At 40.2% G+C, this 18,202-nt stretch overlaps 1 protein-coding gene across 2 annotated transcripts; it reads left to right on the top strand.

The window, feature by feature from the left end:
* The first annotated feature begins 471 nt into the window (after positions 1-471).
* On the top strand, positions 472-13,841 carry Skp1 (S-phase kinase associated protein 1). 2 transcript variants are annotated; one of them, XM_051180734.1, is made up of 6 exons: positions 472-638; positions 4,380-4,476; positions 8,792-8,865; positions 10,707-10,850; positions 11,871-12,011; positions 13,021-13,841. In XM_051180734.1, the coding sequence occupies exons 2-6, from the start codon at positions 4,380-4,382 to the stop codon at positions 13,054-13,056; spliced, it is 492 nt and encodes a 163-aa protein (XP_051036691.1). In that variant the 5' UTR covers positions 472-638; the 3' UTR covers positions 13,057-13,841. The 2 variants fall into 2 exon arrangements, with proteins under 2 accessions (XP_051036691.1, XP_051036692.1); XM_051180735.1 differs by lacking the exon at positions 472-638 and adding an exon at positions 1,121-1,139.
* Positions 13,842-18,202: the final 4,361 nt, after the last annotated feature.

Below are 18,202 nucleotides of genomic sequence, written 5' to 3'. Positions count from 1 at the left end.
GGGGCATCCCGAGTTCTTAGGCCTGAAGTGACACCTTGTGTCAATATGCCGAGAGATTTTTTTTTTTTTAATTAGCATCAGTGGAGTACGGTTCAAATTCCGCATCCCTGGTAGGCAGCAAACAAAACCTCACTTCTTTGGTTATTAGGAGAGTAACGAACGAGGTGAATCTTTTAAGTGAAACACACACAGCCGCTTTTGCGGTTTGTTGTTTCCAGGCTTTTCAGGACTGGGGTCTTTCAAGCAGTTTAAGACAGCCCCTGCCTGAAAGACCCTTCGGGTCGCATTGATCCCCCAGCCGGTGCCGGCGTCCGCATTGAAGGAGAGCATGGCGCCCTTGATGCAATAGAGTAGGGCGGAAGCCCCTCCTCTGCCGAGCCGCCCCTCCACCCGATGTCCCTCAGCAGCTCTCCTGCAGACCTCTGCAGCGCTCAGGGTCTGGCGCGCCGCCCTCCGCCTGCCGTCAGGCGATCTCAACGGCCAGCCCGGCCGGCTGTGTGACGTCACGAGCTCGGGGTCCTCGGCGCCCGCTTCCCGCTCCTATAAAAGCTGGACGCCGCGCGGCGTTGCCGTAGTGGCCTTGTCTTCGGTATTTCACGACTTTACCGAGTGCTGCTCGTCAGCCTCGACCGAGCACCGTGAGTAGCCGCTCGCGAGCTGGGCCGGGATGTGGTCCTTGGAGGGCGGGCGGTGTGGAGCCCCGAGGTGGCTGTGGCCTGCACGAGGCGGCGGCGACTCGGCCTGGAGTAGCCTGAGGCGCTGTGGGGCCCGTTGCCGACCCCGGACCGCGGAAGGCGCGAGTGGGCCGAGTCAGGCCTCCTCGGGCCGCGCGTCCTCACGGCGCTTCCCCGAGGATTGTGAGCCGTGCCCTGTGACGAACCTGCTCCTCTGAGGGCGGCGTCAGTCGGGCTCGAACGCGGCTGCAAGGCCAAGGCTTCCGTCCGGGCCTGCCTGGGCGACAGGTTTGCTGCCCCGCGCTCCAGGGCGGGTGGCGGCGGGGCTTTGAGTGGGGGGGGGCCCTGGCCGCCCAGGTGGTGGCGGTCGTTGTTAGTCGGCTGGATTTTTGGCTCCCTCTTTCGCCTGTATCTGGCGCCACTAGCTTCCTTTTGGTCTCGCTTCTTCTACCACCGAAACTGCAGGTACAAACGCGATATTTCTTTGCGTTGTTTTGTCGTGTCCAGCAGTCTCTGAACTTAACTACTGTAGTAGCAGACCCTGCCGTCTAAGGTGTGTGTCTTTTAGGAGCCTTCGACTCCTAAACTTGAGGTGCCTGGGTTCTTTGGAGGAGTGTGACCCCTGCCCTTTGGTTCACTTTTTTTTTTTTTTTTTTTTTTTTTTTTTTAAATGGAGTCCGCAGGTTAGGGACTTGCAGTATGTCTTCAGAATGTCACGGTAGAATGTGTCTGTGGCATAGAACAATGCAGTCCTTTCCCTCCTGCAGTCTAATAACAAGTGTCAGAATTTTGAGTCACTTAAAACAGTTTGTTTTTACAGTCTGTTATACTAGGAATTCTTTAAGGTTGTTTAATTTCCAAGTCCAGGAGTTCAGAAAACTGAAGAGCTTTTTGTTGTTGTTTTGTTTTTTAAAGCATGTCAGATCGAAATCTCATGCATTATTACTTGAAATTTTTGCACTGCACTTAATTCCAACACAACACTGAAAGTCAAGTCTAGGATTGCAGAGTGCATTGAATTACAGATTAACCGATTGTCTCGCTGTCATTTAATAAGATCCTGGCTCCTGTACAAGCAACCTGATACCGGAATTTGACTATGACTAAGCACATCTTTATTTATTGTGGATTATTTCAAGGAAATATGAAATGGTGTTGCTTTTAAAGTAATTCTATCAACTACGTAGTTAGACTTGTTCTGGAGTGTTCATTACAGTACTGGGGACTATAAAAAGAAGGTAATGTTTTGCTATGAAAAGCTAGCCTCCCTTCACTGTTAACTTTATTGTTGCCTTATCATAGGGAGGGTCTGCTGCTCTGGGCTTCTCTGTTCTGCATTATTGGCAAGCACTGAGTAACATGGAGAAGCAGACATGTTCGTGAGTGGAAAAGTGGACTCTGAGTATTTCAGTGGATGAGTGTAAAATGTGTTTCACTGGCCCCCACCCCAGCTTGTTTGCTTGAGGGATGGGAACAAGTGTCTGAGGAAAACTGAATTTGAGATAATTTTTTAAGAGGTGTGTTGAGTCTTCAGTGTTTGACGCCAAAATGGGTGCAATTATGTTAAATGCTAAACCCTATGCTGTTGTGAAAGTTCACATTGTTTCTTACTACAAACTAGATCAGAAAGCTTCAGAGGTACCTTAAGTTAGTAGATAGTAATATTGAAGGATTGTGTCTACCTCAAAATCACAGACTTTAAGAATTGCCCGTGAGTCAAGCTTGATAATGTGCCCTTAGTCTCTGCATTGGGAGCAGAGGCAGGTGGATCGCTGAGTTCGAGACTAGCTCTGGTTACAGAGCAAGTTCCAGGGCAGACAGGGCTACACAGAGGAACCCTCTCTCAAAAAGCAAGCAACCCCCCCAAAACAAAAAAGTTGCGTGTGAATTTTAAAGAGGTCATGGATTAATCCTCTTTGGAGGAATAGGGGAGGAATCTGAAGATAAGAAATATCAGGCTTAGAGCTTTTAGTTTTAGATTTGTTTTTTGTTTTTTGTTTTTTTTTTTTTTTTACTTTCCCTCAAATTCAAGTCATGTTAGGAGTTTTAGGTAGGTAGGTAGGTATGTATGTATGTATGAATGATATGTTTTCCTAATGGCTCATATTTTATCTGGTCAATGAGATTTTTGGAGTTTTTGCCTGTTGAGTTCAGTTTTTGAGACAGGGTTTCATGAAACCCATCTTAGCCTCATACTTCCTTCCTGTGTGTCAAGATGGCTTTGGACTCCATATCCTTCTGCTTGCCTAAATGCTGGGATTATGGCATGTGCTTATTCACTGTTCACCTTTTGGGCAGGGGAAGAGGACAGTGTTAGGTAATCATTATACTTCTGAGCTATATCCCCAGACTCTTTGGTATTTAATTTTGAAGCAGGCCCTTACTGAGTTCCCCCAGGCTGGCTTGAACTCATATAACCTGGGCAGTCCTTGCATGTATTATCCTCCTGGCCTCAGTCTTCCAAATATTGGGTATTACTGGACTCATTTCTCTTATGTAGTCCTGGAACTCACTCTGTAGACCAGGCTGGCTTCAAACTTACATAGATTTGCCTGTCTCTGCCTCCATAGTGCTGGTTTAAAGACAAATACTGCCATTTGTTTTTAGAGAATTTAAATATACATTTATTTTTATTTTATTTTTTTATTTTTTATTTATTTATTTATTTATTTTTTTGAGACAAGTTCACAGGTAGCTCAGGCTGGACTTGAACTTGGCTGTGTACCTCGGGTCTGAATTCCTGCCTCTCAAGTACTTTTATAGGCATGTACCACCATGACTTAAATGCATTTTGTTCTTGTTTTGCCTTTTTTTGAGACAAGGTCTTTTTATATAGCCCTGACTGTCCTGGAACTCACTATTCAGACCAGGCTAGCTTCAGACTCACAAAGATCTATCTGCCTGCCTCTGCCTCTTGAGTTAGGAATTAAAGGTGTGTGCTACCACATCTGGCTTAAAAGGTGAATTTTTGTAGCAGTTTTTTTTTAACTGTAGGGACTTAGCTAGAGGATGTCAAACTTGAACATCTGAACAGTAGGTAATGAAAAATTAAAAAGGACTCTTGTAAGTTTAAGCTCCTTATGCATTTTATAGATCACATTGACATATGTCATTTTCTTGTGTATAGTCTTGCATTTGTTTATAAATAGAATATCTTAGTCTACTCTTTGGAGTAATTTGTTTTTCACTGGTAGATTTTTACTTTTATTTGTTAGCTTTGTTTATACTCAGATTTGTAGGTAGTTAATTGTGGCAGTTAATTTTTATATTGAATAATTATTCAGTGGGAGCATAAAGGAGCATGGAAAAATATATCTTAAAATTTTTGAGGGGTTAACAAATGACTGCCAAGCCTGATAACTAAGTTTGATCCCTGGGACCCACATGGTGGAAAGAAGAACTGCCTCCTGCAAGTTGTCTGACTTCTGCATGTTGTTGAGCTATGTGCATACCCACACATATTCTAAAGTAGATGTCACATACAAATAACTCTTAATATCAATTGTAAATTCAGTACTGCCTTTAAATGGATCTTTAAGGCTGATGTTTAAAGGAGCTGTACTTAGGATTTTTTTCTTAAATAAAAACAACTATAGGCTGATTTGTACAGTAGCTCTAGTTACAGCTTCCTGACAGACTAGTTGTTGATGAAATGTCTTGTGGAATTAATAGCTTACATTTCTTAATTCAATGCATCTTTTTTAGATGCCTTCGATAAAGTTGCAGAGTTCTGATGGAGAGATATTTGAAGTTGATGTAGAAATTGCCAAACAATCTGTGACCATCAAGACCATGCTGGAAGGTAACTTTATGAAATCTTGATGTGAAAAAGGGGGGCGTGTAACTTAGAATGGTGGTGTGTAGCTTGCAAGTGTTAGGTTTACTTGAGCCAGTCTGTTACAAGCTTGAGAGTGAAAAAGGTAATTTCCTTCCTGCATTGTATGAATAAAACCATAAACTATTAAAGTGTTGGGTTTTTTTGTTTTTAAGGTTTGCTAGACATGATGGCTTATGCCTTTAATTCCAGCACTTAGCAGAGGCAGGGGAATCTCTGAGTTCCAGGCCAGCCAAGACTACATAGTAAGACCCTGTCTCACAAACAAAATTTATTCTGTTCTCTGTGTTGTGGGTGTATATGCATATCTCAGGACAACTTTGGTTCTCTCTGTTGTGAGTTCTGAGGATCATTGAGTCAGGCTTGCATAGCAAGCACATTTTACCCAAGGTGTCTTTATTTTTCAAACAAGCTTTCTTTTTTGTCTACTTGCTAATTCTGATGAAACTGCTGCAACACATTTGTGTGGCTGAATAAAGGTAGGATAAGACAATAGGTCCTGAAACTTTGGAAGCTTACTAGTTAATAGTAATAGTATATATAGTAAACTTACACACCAGTGCTTAAAATTGATGGGAAATAACAGTAAGAATGTTCTCTATTACTTACAAGTCCTAGGGTTTTGCATAGGAAAGGTCTGTAACTTATAAATGCTTAAGTAATCCAGATGTAATACTGTTATCTTTTGGGTGGTTGAGGCAGGACCCTGGAATGGGTGTGGGAGTTATATATAAACTCTAGCTATATAAGCTGGCAAAAAGTTATAACATGATCTTTTTCTTACAGAATTTACAAACTAGAAAGGGTGCCAGATACTAAACAAAACAGTCACTTAATGCATTAGTAAAGTTGTATGCCACATGATGCTGCACGAGCAGCTTGACTCGTTGACAAGTTCTAAAACTTGACTATGTTTTAGAAAGACTACAGTGTGTGGTACTAGTGAGATGTTAACATTTTAAACCCCGTGATTTTGGGAGTTATGATGAGGTAAAGTAGGTGGATTGTTAAGGAAAATTAAGCTAGTTGTGGTGGTGCATTCCAGTAATTACAGCATACAGAAGATCAAAGCCAGTTTCTGTTACATAGAACATTTAAGGCCAACCTGACCTACATGAAATCTGTCCTCAAAAAAGGAGAATTGAGGGACTGAAGAGACATCTCAGTGGTTAAGAGCACTTGCTGCTCTTGCCAAAGACCAGAGTTTGGTTTTTAGCACCTACATCATGCATCAGACAGCTTACTGCTACTTAAAACTCCAGTTCCAGGGGATCTGACCCTCTCTTCTGTCCTCTGCAGGCACAGCACTTACACAAGCACAACCCCCACATAACTAAAAATAAAATAATTAAAAATCAAAAAGAACTGAGGGGGCTAGAGAGATGCTTCAGTGGTTAAAAGAACTGGCTGCTCCTCCAGAGAACCCATGTTCAATTCCCAGCAACCTCTCTGGCCTCCACAGACACCAGATATGCAGGTGTTGCACAGATGACAAATAAATAAAATGCAGGGTTTTTTTGTTGTTTTTGTTTTTCAAGATAAAGTTTCTATGTGTAACAGCTCTGACTTTCCTAGAACTTGCTTTGTACACCAGGCTGGCCTCAAACTCACAGACATCTGCCTGCCTTTGCCTCCCAACTGTTGAGATTAAAGGTCTGAACTACTACTATCCAGCCTACATACAATATTTAGTAGCTGTTTGTGTAGATGGGGTAAGATTGCAGTACTGTAACTGGTAGATATAAATGAATTTGAGAAATAGAAATGAAAATGACTTTGAACTTGAATTGTGTTGGAGATTCCCTCAAGGGAAGAGGAAACATTTCTAGGTGACTGGAGTGCTTGCTTGGTTACATATCTAATAGAGGTAGGGTGTTTTTCTTCCCCTTGCAGTACTGGGGACTGAACCCAAGGCTTGTGCATAGACAAGTACTCTTCACCTGAGGTAGAGGACTTATGCTGATTGCACAGGGTATGTCTTCTTTGTGAGTGACTTTTTTAAATGTACATTGGTGTTTTTGCCTTTGCCTTCTTGTGTGAGGATGTTGGGTCCCTTGGAACAGGAATTATAGAGAATTGTGAGCTGCCATGTGGGTGCAGGGAGTTGAACCCAGGTACGCTGGGAGAGCAGCCAGGCCAGTGTTCTTAACCACTGAGCCTTCTCTCCAGCTTGTGAGTGACTTTTAAAAATAAAAGTTGTGAACACATTCTCTTTTCTCTTTGGTAATTGTTACATGTCATGTGGCACCTAAAGTCCTATATTTTGGTAAAGGAATGTTGTAAACTCCTTGGTGTATATCCTTTAGTCATGGTTCATCAAGTACCTGTAGAATGAAGGAGTATGGGGTGGTCACAATAAGGAGAAAGTGATCTGAGTGTCTCTGTAAAGGAGGTGAATAACTGACAGCAGACTTGCTCCTAAATTTTTGTTTTGGTGATGGAAATGTTTACCTCATCTTAGCGATTGCTGGCATGCTGATCTGTTGTGTGCTGCTTCAAAGAAGCATTTGCCAATTTTAAGAGCATTAGTTGCCTAGAAACTTGTATAGACTAGCTTTGATCTTAGAAGTAGACTGATAGATAGCAGTAGTTAAAGGGTTCTTTTCCTGTGTATCCCTTGTGGTTTCAAAACTTCATGGTTTCATTTGAAGTACCTGTAGCTTATAGGATTCTAGCCTTTTGAGATGTAGAGTTCTTTGAATTTGACTGCTTATTGATTTTTGTTTTGGATTTACAGTGTCTGGTTAGAGTTCCATGTGACTTTAAAGAACAAAATGAACTCTTAAACTCAGGATATTCAGAAGTGAAAATCTTGATACATGTACACATGGATTGGCTTTATTTGTTCAAGTCTAAGATTTTGTATCAGATACAGGTGTCTGTCTGTCAGAAGTACCTGAAACTAAATAGCTTAAAGGAATGCATTTGCTACTTTCATATATAGTCCTAAAGAAAAAAAAAACACATACACACAACAAAACAAAACACTACTCATTTGAATACTAGGGAAGCAATTCTTTGTAGCCACCAGAACATTTTATTACTACTTAAACCTTCTTCCAAATAGCTTTGTATTTAAACAAAGGTAGTATTTTATGTTGTCTTTCAATATCAATGTCTGTTACCCAAATAAAAATTTTACAGTGTAGATTATTCTCTTAACAGTATTTGTTTGGTGGTGGTTGGGGGTTGATTTTATATATATGAAACTTGAGGCTTTGCTTTTTGATTTTTGTCTTTGTTTAGTCTAAGGTGGGAAGGGAGTCTGGGACAAGTATTGGAGTTATTAGGAGAGAGGAAATGATCAGTTCTTACCACGCTGCTGAAACTTCTTGTAAAGGACCTTAGTGTCAGTTTCGTTCTCATCTAGATTTGCAGTACCTAAAGATTGACCTTTTAGTTCTCATTTGACTTCCAGGATATGTATGTATATATATGTGTGTGTGTGTGTGTGTGTGTGTGTGTTATGTAAGCGTTTTGCCTGCATGTATTTATGTACACCCTGTGCATGCATTCCCTATAGAGGCCAGGAGAGAATGTCAGATTCTTCTCTGGAGTTACAGACAGTTGTGTAAATTGATGTAGAAGGGGAAACCTTGTAAAGTTGTTGATTGCAGTTGTGTAGTGGCTAAGCACTATGGCAAAGAATCTCAGGCCAAGAATATCCCCAGAGTACTTCAAATATAAAAAATAAATAAATAAATTTGGCTCATATTTAAAAAGAGGGAATAGGATTCAGCTTTTCCAGATTGTTTCTCTTTTATCCATACTTCATTAAATCACTGACAGGTATGTGCCCCATGCCCATCCATACTAGATTTATGTCAGCTTGACACAAACTAGAAGCATTTGTAAAAAGGAACCTTAATTCAGAAAATGTTCCCACCAGATTGACTGGTGGTGGTGGTAGTAGTAGGGGCAGCCCATTGTGGATTTGTCTCACCTCCAGGCAGGTGGTCATGAGTTGTATAAGAAAGCCAGTTAAGCCAGCACTTGGGAGGTAGAAAGCAGGTGGATCAAGGCCAACCTAGTCTATAGAACAAGTTCCAGGATGCCCTGGGCTATTACACAGGGAAACCCTGTCTTGGAAAAGGGGGGAAGAAAAAAGAAAGCTCATTGAGCAAGCCAGTAAACAGTGGCTTCTTCAGTTCCTGCCTCCATGTTCCTGCCTGCTTCAGTTCTCTCCAGCCTGCTTTTGCTGTTTTATGGCAAAACAGAAGCCCTAACTAAGGTGTTATAGAGTTGAGACTCAATAATGACTTCTTTTTCCTGGTTTTCTTAGATTTGGGAATGGATGATGAGGGAGATGATGATCCTGTTCCTTTACCAAATGTTAATGCAGCAATTCTAAAAAAGGTGAGTGATTATTTTGTTTTTCTTATTTTGGTGTTAGGGATTGAATTTAGGATCTCGAACATGCTTAATGAATGTTCTGATACTGAGCTACATCACCAGCCCAGGTAAGGTCTTTTGTGATAGATTTTTTTTTATTTGTTTGTTTGTTTGTTCGTTTATTCATTTATTTATTTATTTATTTATTTGGTTTGTTCTTGTTTTTGAGACAGTTTCTCTGTGTAGCCCTGTGTGTCCTGGAACTCGTTTTGTAGGCTAGCCTTGAACTCAGATCTGTCTCTCTGCCTTGGCCTCTTGAGGGCTGGGGTTAAAGGTGTGCACCATCACTGCCAGGTTTTTTTTTTTTTTTTTAAGGTGGGGTCTTGCTTGATAGCTCAGGCTGGCCTTGAACTTGGAAGTAATCCTACTGCTGCCTTGTGAGTGCTAGAATTGCAGGCATGTGTCACCATGCCTGTTAATAAACTTAGCTTTTAGCTTTCCACTGTTTCTTTGTATAAATTAGTAATTTGGTTTGTATGTGGTATGTGCATACATGTGTTTTGGATGTCTACCTGAATGAAGCCAGAGGAGGATATCAGATGTTCTGATATATTACTTTCTTTGTGTCTTGAATCTTGACCTACACTGGTAAGCTTCCCACCCCATCCCACATACCACAATCATTAGGGGTTGCAAGTATATGCTATCTCAACTTTTTTATGTAGATGCTGAGGATTCAAAATCTGTCCTTAGGTTTGTTCAGTAAGTGTTCTTACTGATCTCCCAGCCCTGCATTTTGGATTTAGTATATATGTATGTAGGTGTTTTACCTTCCTGTGTGTGAATGCCTAGTTCCTGAGCAGGCCGGAAAAGGGCATCAAATCTCCTGGAAGGAGTTACAGATGGTTGTGGACTATCATGTGAGTGCTAGGAATTGAACCCATGTCCTCTGGAATAGCATCAAGGTACTCTTAACTGAGTGATATCTCCAACCAACCCCTCTGATTTTTTTTTTTTTTTTTTAAAGATACGTAAATGTATGTATGTATGTGTGTACAAGTGTTTTGTTAGTGTACCATTTGCATTCAGTGTCTGCAGAGATCGGAAGACAGAAAATATAGGCATTTATGAGCTGCCCATTGGGTGCTGGTCTCCTATAAGAGTGCAGCAAATGCTTTTAATCTCTGGGTCATCTGTCCGGCCTCTTGGTTTGTGGAGCGTTTATTTTATGTTTTTGAAACAGGTCTTGCTCTAACTCTCAGACTGGCTTGGAACTCAGACTTCTCCTACTTTATACTGTCAATTCCTGCCTTATTTTTCCAACTGCTTGGATTATAGGTGCACCTCAAACATCTGGTCCCTCTACCAGTTTTTTGTTTTTAATAGAGTCAGTTATGTTGCTATGAATGATTTGGTTACATCTAGTAAGATCTTTCATCTTCATCTTTGAAAGTTAAAAAGATCATTGAAGCTTCATTTTGCCTTTTGAGCTTGGTTGTTAGAGGATTTGGTGGCTGTGCTTGTAATCACAGCGTTGGATGTGTGGGGTGGTCGCAGGAGGATCAGGAATACAAGGTAATTGGCAGTAACTAGCAAGTTTCGGGCCAACAAGGTATTTTAGTGGATGATGCCTCTTACTGCTAAGCTTGATGGTCTGAGTTTGATCTGTGAATCTACGTGGTGGGAGAAAAGACCAAATTCCTGCCCAGTTGTCCAACCTTCCTGTGTATGTGCAATAAAACTTTATTTTCTTTAACTTTTTTTTAGATCAACTTTTAGCTAGTTCTTATCCTAGTGTAAGGTTGGTGCCTCCAGCATTAAACTAAAGTTTTATAACAGAATGCCTGAAGAATTTGTTGTTGTAGGTCATTCAGTGGTGCACCCATCACAAGGATGACCCTCCTCCTCCTGAGGATGATGAGAACAAAGAAAAGCGGACAGATGATATTCCTGTTTGGGACCAAGAATTCCTGAAAGTAGACCAAGGAACACTTTTTGAACTTATTCTGGTATGTTAATGTATAAGGTAGTTCTGTTGCAGAGCCTTTACCACTTAAAGGGTTGAATTTGTTAAGTGTGGATATTCTCTGGACTCATATGCAATGTTGTATGTTAGTGTTACATTAAATCTAAATGGACCAAGCACTTTTGAGAGGTAGAAATGTCAGGTCAGATAAAGTAAAACTCTTGCTGTCTGTGAAAAGCACAATTAGAATTAAAGATGGAAAAGATATGCTAATACAAATCAAAAGAAAGCTGGAATGGTCATATTTTGGAGCTAAAGAGAGTTGTTTCATAATGAAAAGGGGATTGATTTAGTTATAAACACCTAGAAACAGAACTTCAAGTAGTGAAACATAAAGATCAATACACAATTGTACAGTCACAGAAACTCCAATATTGTTTCTCAGTAATTATAACAAGTGGACAGAAAATCAGTTCAGGAACACTATTAAACAGCTTATTTTAATTGCCCATATAAATTCTTATCCAGATAGACCAATTTCTGGGTCATAAAAGTCTTGGGTTTAAAAGTATTCAAGTTATACAAAGTGGATTTTTTGACCTCAGTGTTAGAAGTATAAAAAACGTTAAAGCTTTGTGTAATAGTGCCCACCAGAATATAGGAGGCAGAGGCAGGTTGAGCTCTGAGTTTGAGGCCAGCCTAGTTTGCATAGCAAGTTTTAGAACATTCAGGGCTACATAGTGAGACCTTGCTTCAAAATAAAATCTGGAAAAAAATTTGCACATATTTGAAAAAATCAGTGATTTCCTAGTTATTTATAAGCCAAATGAAAAAAATTAAATTAGTATTTTTTACTGAATTGAGATAAAACAATTAAAATCTGGGATAAAGATAAAGCAGTATATCAGAGGAAAGTTAGTAAAAGGTAAAGTTACATTGAAAATAATTAGTATTAAAGGACAGATTTCATTAAAAGATGTATCGTTTTAAGCTCAATTTGATGTAGCTTGTTAATCACTCAAAGATTTAGTACACATGACTAAAAACCAGCTGTCATTTACAGGCTGCAAACTACTTAGACATCAAAGGTTTGCTTGATGTTACATGCAAGACTGTGGCCAATATGATTAAGGGGAAAACTCCTGAGGAGATTCGTAAAACCTTCAATATCAAAAACGACTTCACTGAAGAGGAAGAGGCCCAGGTAAGTAGCTCACAGCCTATTTTTGATTACTTTTTAAAGAGCACCTGGAACCCAGTAACATGAAAAAAAGGGTGCCCATCATGAGGCTTTGGGCTAGGGCTACAGGTTATTGGTTCACTTAATTAGGGTGCCTTTTAAAATGCCTTGACACCAGCCAGGTGTGGTGGTATATATCTTTGATCCCAGCACTTGGCAGGCTTTGAGTAAGTTCTGGCCATCCAGGTTGTATAGAGAAACCTTGTCTGAGAAAACAAAGAAAACCCAGTAACATTAACAAAAGTCTTCTTACAGAGGGATAATGTGCACCTCTGTGTCTCACATACTGCTCATCTGTCTCTGAATCTAAGTATTTAGATGATACTGTTCTTGAAGATTTTAATTTTTATTCGCGTGCGTGCGTGCGTGGTTGAGTTACAGGTGATTGTGGGATAGGAACTAAATGAAAACAGGATTCTTAATCTCTGAGTCATACCCAACCTGATACTATTTTTAAAAAATACTTATTCATGTATTTTATGTATATGGGTGTTCTGTCTTCATGGACACCAGAAAGTATCTAATCCCATTACAGATCTTTATGAACCTCCATGTGGGTGCTGGGAATTGAACTTAGGACCTCTGGAAGAGCAGCCAGTGCTCTTAACTGCTGAGCCATCTCTAGCCCCTCAGTCACCCGCCCCCCCAATAAGCATAAGAAAAATGGATTTTGAACCAAAGGTTTCTTCATTACCAGATTGTAGATTTTTTTACTTGGGACATTTGTATAGGCCATAAACAGTTGGCTTTAGAAAGTGGAGCCTGATAGTATAAGAGTGGATGAATTTTGTTTACCAGCTTGGAGAGTGGGACTAGAGCTCTCAGTTGTATGTGCTGTTTGATGATTCCTAGTACTTTTCCCAGCTTTCCATCTGCCCTTCTACATTACATAGGCTACTGATGGTACAGTATAGGTAGTGCTTTGTTGTCTCAGAAAAGACCATTAAAGGTACTTCCTTGTCTGTCTTTCTAGGTACGCAAAGAGAACCAGTGGTGTGAAGAGAAGTGAAGTACTGTGCCTGACACTGTAACACTAGAAGGGTTGTTCTAAATGCTAGTTGCACTGCTTTGTTTATAATTGTTAATATTAGAGAACATAGACAAACACAGCCTTGTCCTCACTGCATGTGTAGTTCCAGTACTGATCTGACCTATGGCTGAGTTTCTTCTATGAGCAGAAGTTTCTTTTTTCTTTTTTTTCTTCCCATTACTCTGAATAAAACTGAACTTTGGGTTCTCTGTGGAAAGTAGCATTTTGGGCTTTCCCTCTTTGTGTAAAACATTTTCTGCCTAGTTCATTGTCCAGTCAATTTCAGTGAGCCTTTCTAAGTTGGCATTGTAAATAAAACAACTTATGAGAAGTATTCTGAAATAGAATTAACAAACATGATCTTTGTTCATGAGTTGGAAACTGGAACAAGGCAACTTGAAGTTAATGTTGTGAATGGGGTTGTTAGGATTAGGATGTCTTTCAGCCTCTCTGCTGCTGGTAAGCTTGTACACAGCTGGGCTCTCTTAATTGGATCTGAGGACTTGTTTTGGTTTTCTTTTTTTTTTTTCCTTTAATTTTTAATCTTCTCAGCTTTGAGTATGTTGCTAGAGATGTAGTTTACTACCCAGTCTGGTGGGGGAGGGCCTGTAACTAGATATTTTGTTTGCTTTTCAATTGAAAAAGACATTTCATGTGGTATGTCATCTTTTTATCATCATTGTTCCCACATGGGGGAGAAACACTACTTGCATGTAAAAATAATTTAATCTTTAACATTAAAGTGTACGGCAAAACTCAGAAAACAGCCTTACTAAGTGCAAGATGCTTTTCAATAAAAAGTAGTAATAGGTAGTAAACAGTTGCTTTTGTGGATGTAAATGTGTCTCTCCACTTAACAAATTAACATTGGTTATTTTTTAATTGAAGAGATTCTTAGGCAGTTTGTCTTTCACTGGAGACTATTAACATTTATAGGTTACTTGAAACCAATGCTTAGTCCTTTTGTTGTTTTTACATTAAAATAGTTTAATTTTTAAATGTGTACATGCATGCTTGGTGTACATGCTGTGGCACATTATTGTAGGTCAGAAGATGACTTGTCAGATTAGGTGGTAGGTACATTAACTTACTGAGCCATCTTATTGGCTTGACACTCCTCCCCCCCTTAAAGCTTTGCTTAGACATATAATTGTTTATTACTATTTCTGGCTTCCCCTTTATGGTAGAAAGTTTTTTTTTCTTATTTTGTAATATTGATGATTGACCTAGGACCTTGCTCATACTGAGTGCTCTGCAATCTAAGCTTCGTTCCCTTTTGTTTTCTACACAGATAGAAAACATACATGTCATACCTTGTTTCAGACTTTGTGTGTGAGATAGTATTTACATTTACTTGAAATCTTTGTTAAAATATAAAAATATAACTGGATGGTGGTGATAAAAGGCAAAGGTGGTGGATCTCGAGTTTGAGGCAGTCTGGTCTAAAGTGAATTCCAGAATAGCAAGGACCATACACAGAAAACCTGTCTCAAAACAAATAAAATACAGTGTCTATGAGATGTCTGAGTAGATAAAAGCATTTGCTGCCAAGCCTGATGATCTGAGTTTGATCCCAGGAACTCATCACAAGATGGAAGGAGAGAATTAACTAATACAGTTGCTGTGCCACTCAAGTGCACGGCACAAAAAAATCCACACACCACTGGGCGTTGGTGGCGCATGCCTTTAATCTCAGCACTCGGGAGGCAGAGGCAGTCCTGATTTTGTGAGTTCAGCCTAGTCTATAGAGCTAGTTCCAGGACAAACTCCAAAGAAATACAGAGAAACCCTGTCTCGAAAAACCAAAATAAACAAACAAATCCACACACATATATAAAAATATATGTGAAAATAAAACATACTATGAAGTGTAATAAACACATTAACCCAGGAACCCTGCTTGTTTTAGGAAAAACCCAAGCCTTGGCTAAAGTCCTAGGGTTGCTGATATATACCAAGTTTATAAGGCAAATGTCAACTTCTAGGGGAAAGAGCCTATGGGCCTTTTTTGAGTCAAGGAGGAGCAAGTACCAGGTCCTGCTGTGTGGCCCAGGCTGATCTCAACTCATGGACGTACAGTCCCCAGCAACTCCAGTGGCTGCAATGGGGAGTTAAGGGGGTTACACTGCCTGGCTTCATTGTTGCTTTGTGAATTAGTAAGCCCAGGAATTATAGGAATGCTAGGATCAGGGACATTGCTATCTGTATGTCAAAGATGGAGTCTTTCCTTGACTTCTTGAAAGCTGTAACCTAATCTTTCTTGCTGTCTCTCTGTCTTAGATATGTCTCACTATATGATATATTGTATTGAATTATATCAAACTTCATTTCCCAAGGGGCAGAACTCTATATGCTCAATAGTTTCATGATTCCTACTCTTATTTTTGGTTCTCTTTGTAGCTCTGGTTGTACTGGAACTTTCTGTAGACCTTGCTGGGCACCTGCTTCTGCCTCCGGAGTGCTAGGACTAAAGGTGTGCAGCATCACTCACTGCCTGGCTTTCCCTTCCTTTTTTTTTTTTAACATTGGCCTGAAGTGGTACTTGACAAGTTGAAAAACAATATCTGCTATGATTTTAGTCTTTCCGTCTGTTTTTTTTTTTTTTTTTTTTAAATGGTAGCATGGTAGCTGATCCAGGATTTGGAGGCCACTGATGGTAGGCAGGGTTTACCTTTACTTAGCAGCACTGTTCCATGCATTCCTGTATAAGGATCAGAAATGAAGTAAATGAAGAAGGCACAGAATGACAATGAGGGGAAACTGCTCGTAGCCTTAGTATTTGAACCCAGGGTTTGTATGTCAGACAAGCACTCTATCAACAGCTACATTCCCCAGCCCAGGAACCAAGAACATCAAGGCTCTTGATCAACCTTCGGGCTTAATTAGGAAACTGCCTTTTAATTTGTCAGCAAAGAGGAAGGTGTTTGGCAGATAGATTGGTGATTTCCAGCTAGGACTGAAGCTGTGTTGGATTATATTTGTATCCATAGAAAGTACATAGCTGCTATCTACAATGCAGTGTTTTTTTTAATGCTGCAAACTCCTGTGACAGTTGTTTGGTTTGTCCACTTTTATGTTCTCTATAATTGTGTATGTGTACAAAATCACCTATGAAGGTCAGAGGACAACTTGGGAGAATCATTTCTAACCAAATCAAGTTCAGGTCATCAACCTTGGCAGCAAACCTTTCTTTACTTGATGAGCCAGCTGTACTTTTTGTTTTGAGGTAGGGTTTTGCTCTGTACCTGAACTTTGTATCCTGTGAAGTGTTGGTGTTAGACTTGTTAAAACTCTAAAAGCCTGAAAGAGCTTCCCCTTAGCCTGTCTAGTTCTCCCTTATGTAGCCAAGCCTAGTCTCTAACTGCCTTTTCTTCTATGTTCACCTCCCAAATAGTGGGTTTACAGGACTGAAAGCCCTGGTGAACTTTAGAAAAGCTCTGAAGAGACTCCAGAGAACTATAGCCTTCCTAACTACAGAGAAATCAGCTCAGCTTTATGTAATTAATTTGTCCTCTTAATTCTGTTTTGACACACTGGCCTGTCAAGTAGGATTTGGTATGTAAAGTGCTATCCTATTTCTCTTTATTTAGGCTTGGCCTTCCTATCATTGCTCATTGTTTCCTGAACAGAGATGCTTTCATAACCAAAAGAAGCTTTACATATAGTTGTAGCTCAGAAGAATCCGGTCACTGATTTCCTAAAGAGGGAAACTTGTCTTCTGCCTTCAAACTGGGAGACATAGGGAGGCCCTGATAATATGCTGGGCTCAACTCTCACCTTGTCCATTCAGCATAGGATAGCAGCTGCTAAGAATGTACTGCAGCAAAGTTGTGGAATGGGTCAGAAAGGATATCTTGTTCTCTAGTGGGTTGGTTCTGGCTTGCTGTGCGTAGAGATTGGTGTATTTGCAGTTAAATTAGGTTTGCATTCTCAAGTCCTTAAGACCTCCTCAGGTATCAGGAACGTAATGTTATGATTTGGGAGGATTCAAATTTCATTTTTGGAGTCTGTTTTTCTAAAGAGTTGCCAATGTGCCCCCACTACACCCTGCACCCTACAAAGAGTGTATTGTTCATGTACCCAGTGTACTTTATAAAGGATCAGATCAGATACAAAACAAACAAAAACCCCAACTTGCTCATGGTAAGAATGTAGTTTTCTAAGAATTTTTTTTTTTTAAAACTAGAGCCTCATCCAGAGTACAATTCTTTAAAATGGGGCAGGTGTCTAAAGATTGGCTGGTCATCGTTACCATCCTCCCCAAAAGAGGTAGAAGTCCAGGATTGCAATTTCTAGTGGTCTATATAAATACTTTGGGATGTAAATCCAAAGAATGTTCTGTGAACTAAAAGCTTCAATGCAGGATAATGGTCTGGTGGTTGTCCTTGAAATTCATTTTCTAAATGGTTGACCTGCAGTGGTGTTGGTACCATTTACATTTATAGTAAGAGCTCTATAAGTTAGCAGCACAGTATACTTTTAACATGGTGGGACCTGCATGTAAAAAAGTTATCACTTAGACTTCATCAGAGAAAATATTTCAAAGTACCTCAACAGACAATCCTTATAAGAATAGAGTGCTGTTAAGTCTTTGTGTAGAGAGTTGGAGAGATGGCTCAGCTGTTAAGAGCACACTGGCTTGCCCTTCCAGAGGTCCTGACCTCAATTCCCAGCAACCAGAGTGGGGTCTGATGCCCTCTTCTAGCATAAAGGCATACATGCAGATAAATAAAGCACATAAGACTTGAACTGCTTTTTTTCCTTGAAATAAGCATGGGGTATCTTTTCTCTTGCCCATAGAGGAAAGTAGATCCTGAATACATTTCAGATAGGACTCTCCAGTGTCTGGATGGCAGCTGCCAGCTCCTTAGTGTGCAGGGGTTCTGGGGAGAAGGCTGGTCTGCCGTGGTTGTGGTGTCAAAGAATTAAGAGTAGAGCTTGGAAAGAACTGTGTCAGTCAGGACTAAGCCCCCTGTAGGAGATTCTGAGAGTGATTTAGTTTTTATAGCTTGGCAGTCTTGGGATCTTTGTATGCACTAGAGAATATACTCCATGTTTTGTGACAGACAGAAAAGGAACATTAGGTAAACATTGTTAATTGAAACAGCTTACTATTCAGTCAGGC

The sequence above is a fragment of the Phodopus roborovskii genome, unplaced genomic scaffold (assembly GCF_943737965.1).
Source record: "Phodopus roborovskii unplaced genomic scaffold, PHOROB, whole genome shotgun sequence".
Taxonomy (NCBI): Eukaryota; Metazoa; Chordata; class Mammalia; order Rodentia; family Cricetidae; genus Phodopus; species Phodopus roborovskii.
The sequence above is the reverse complement of the archived record's forward strand: the minus strand, read 5'-3'. Positions and strand labels throughout refer to the sequence as shown.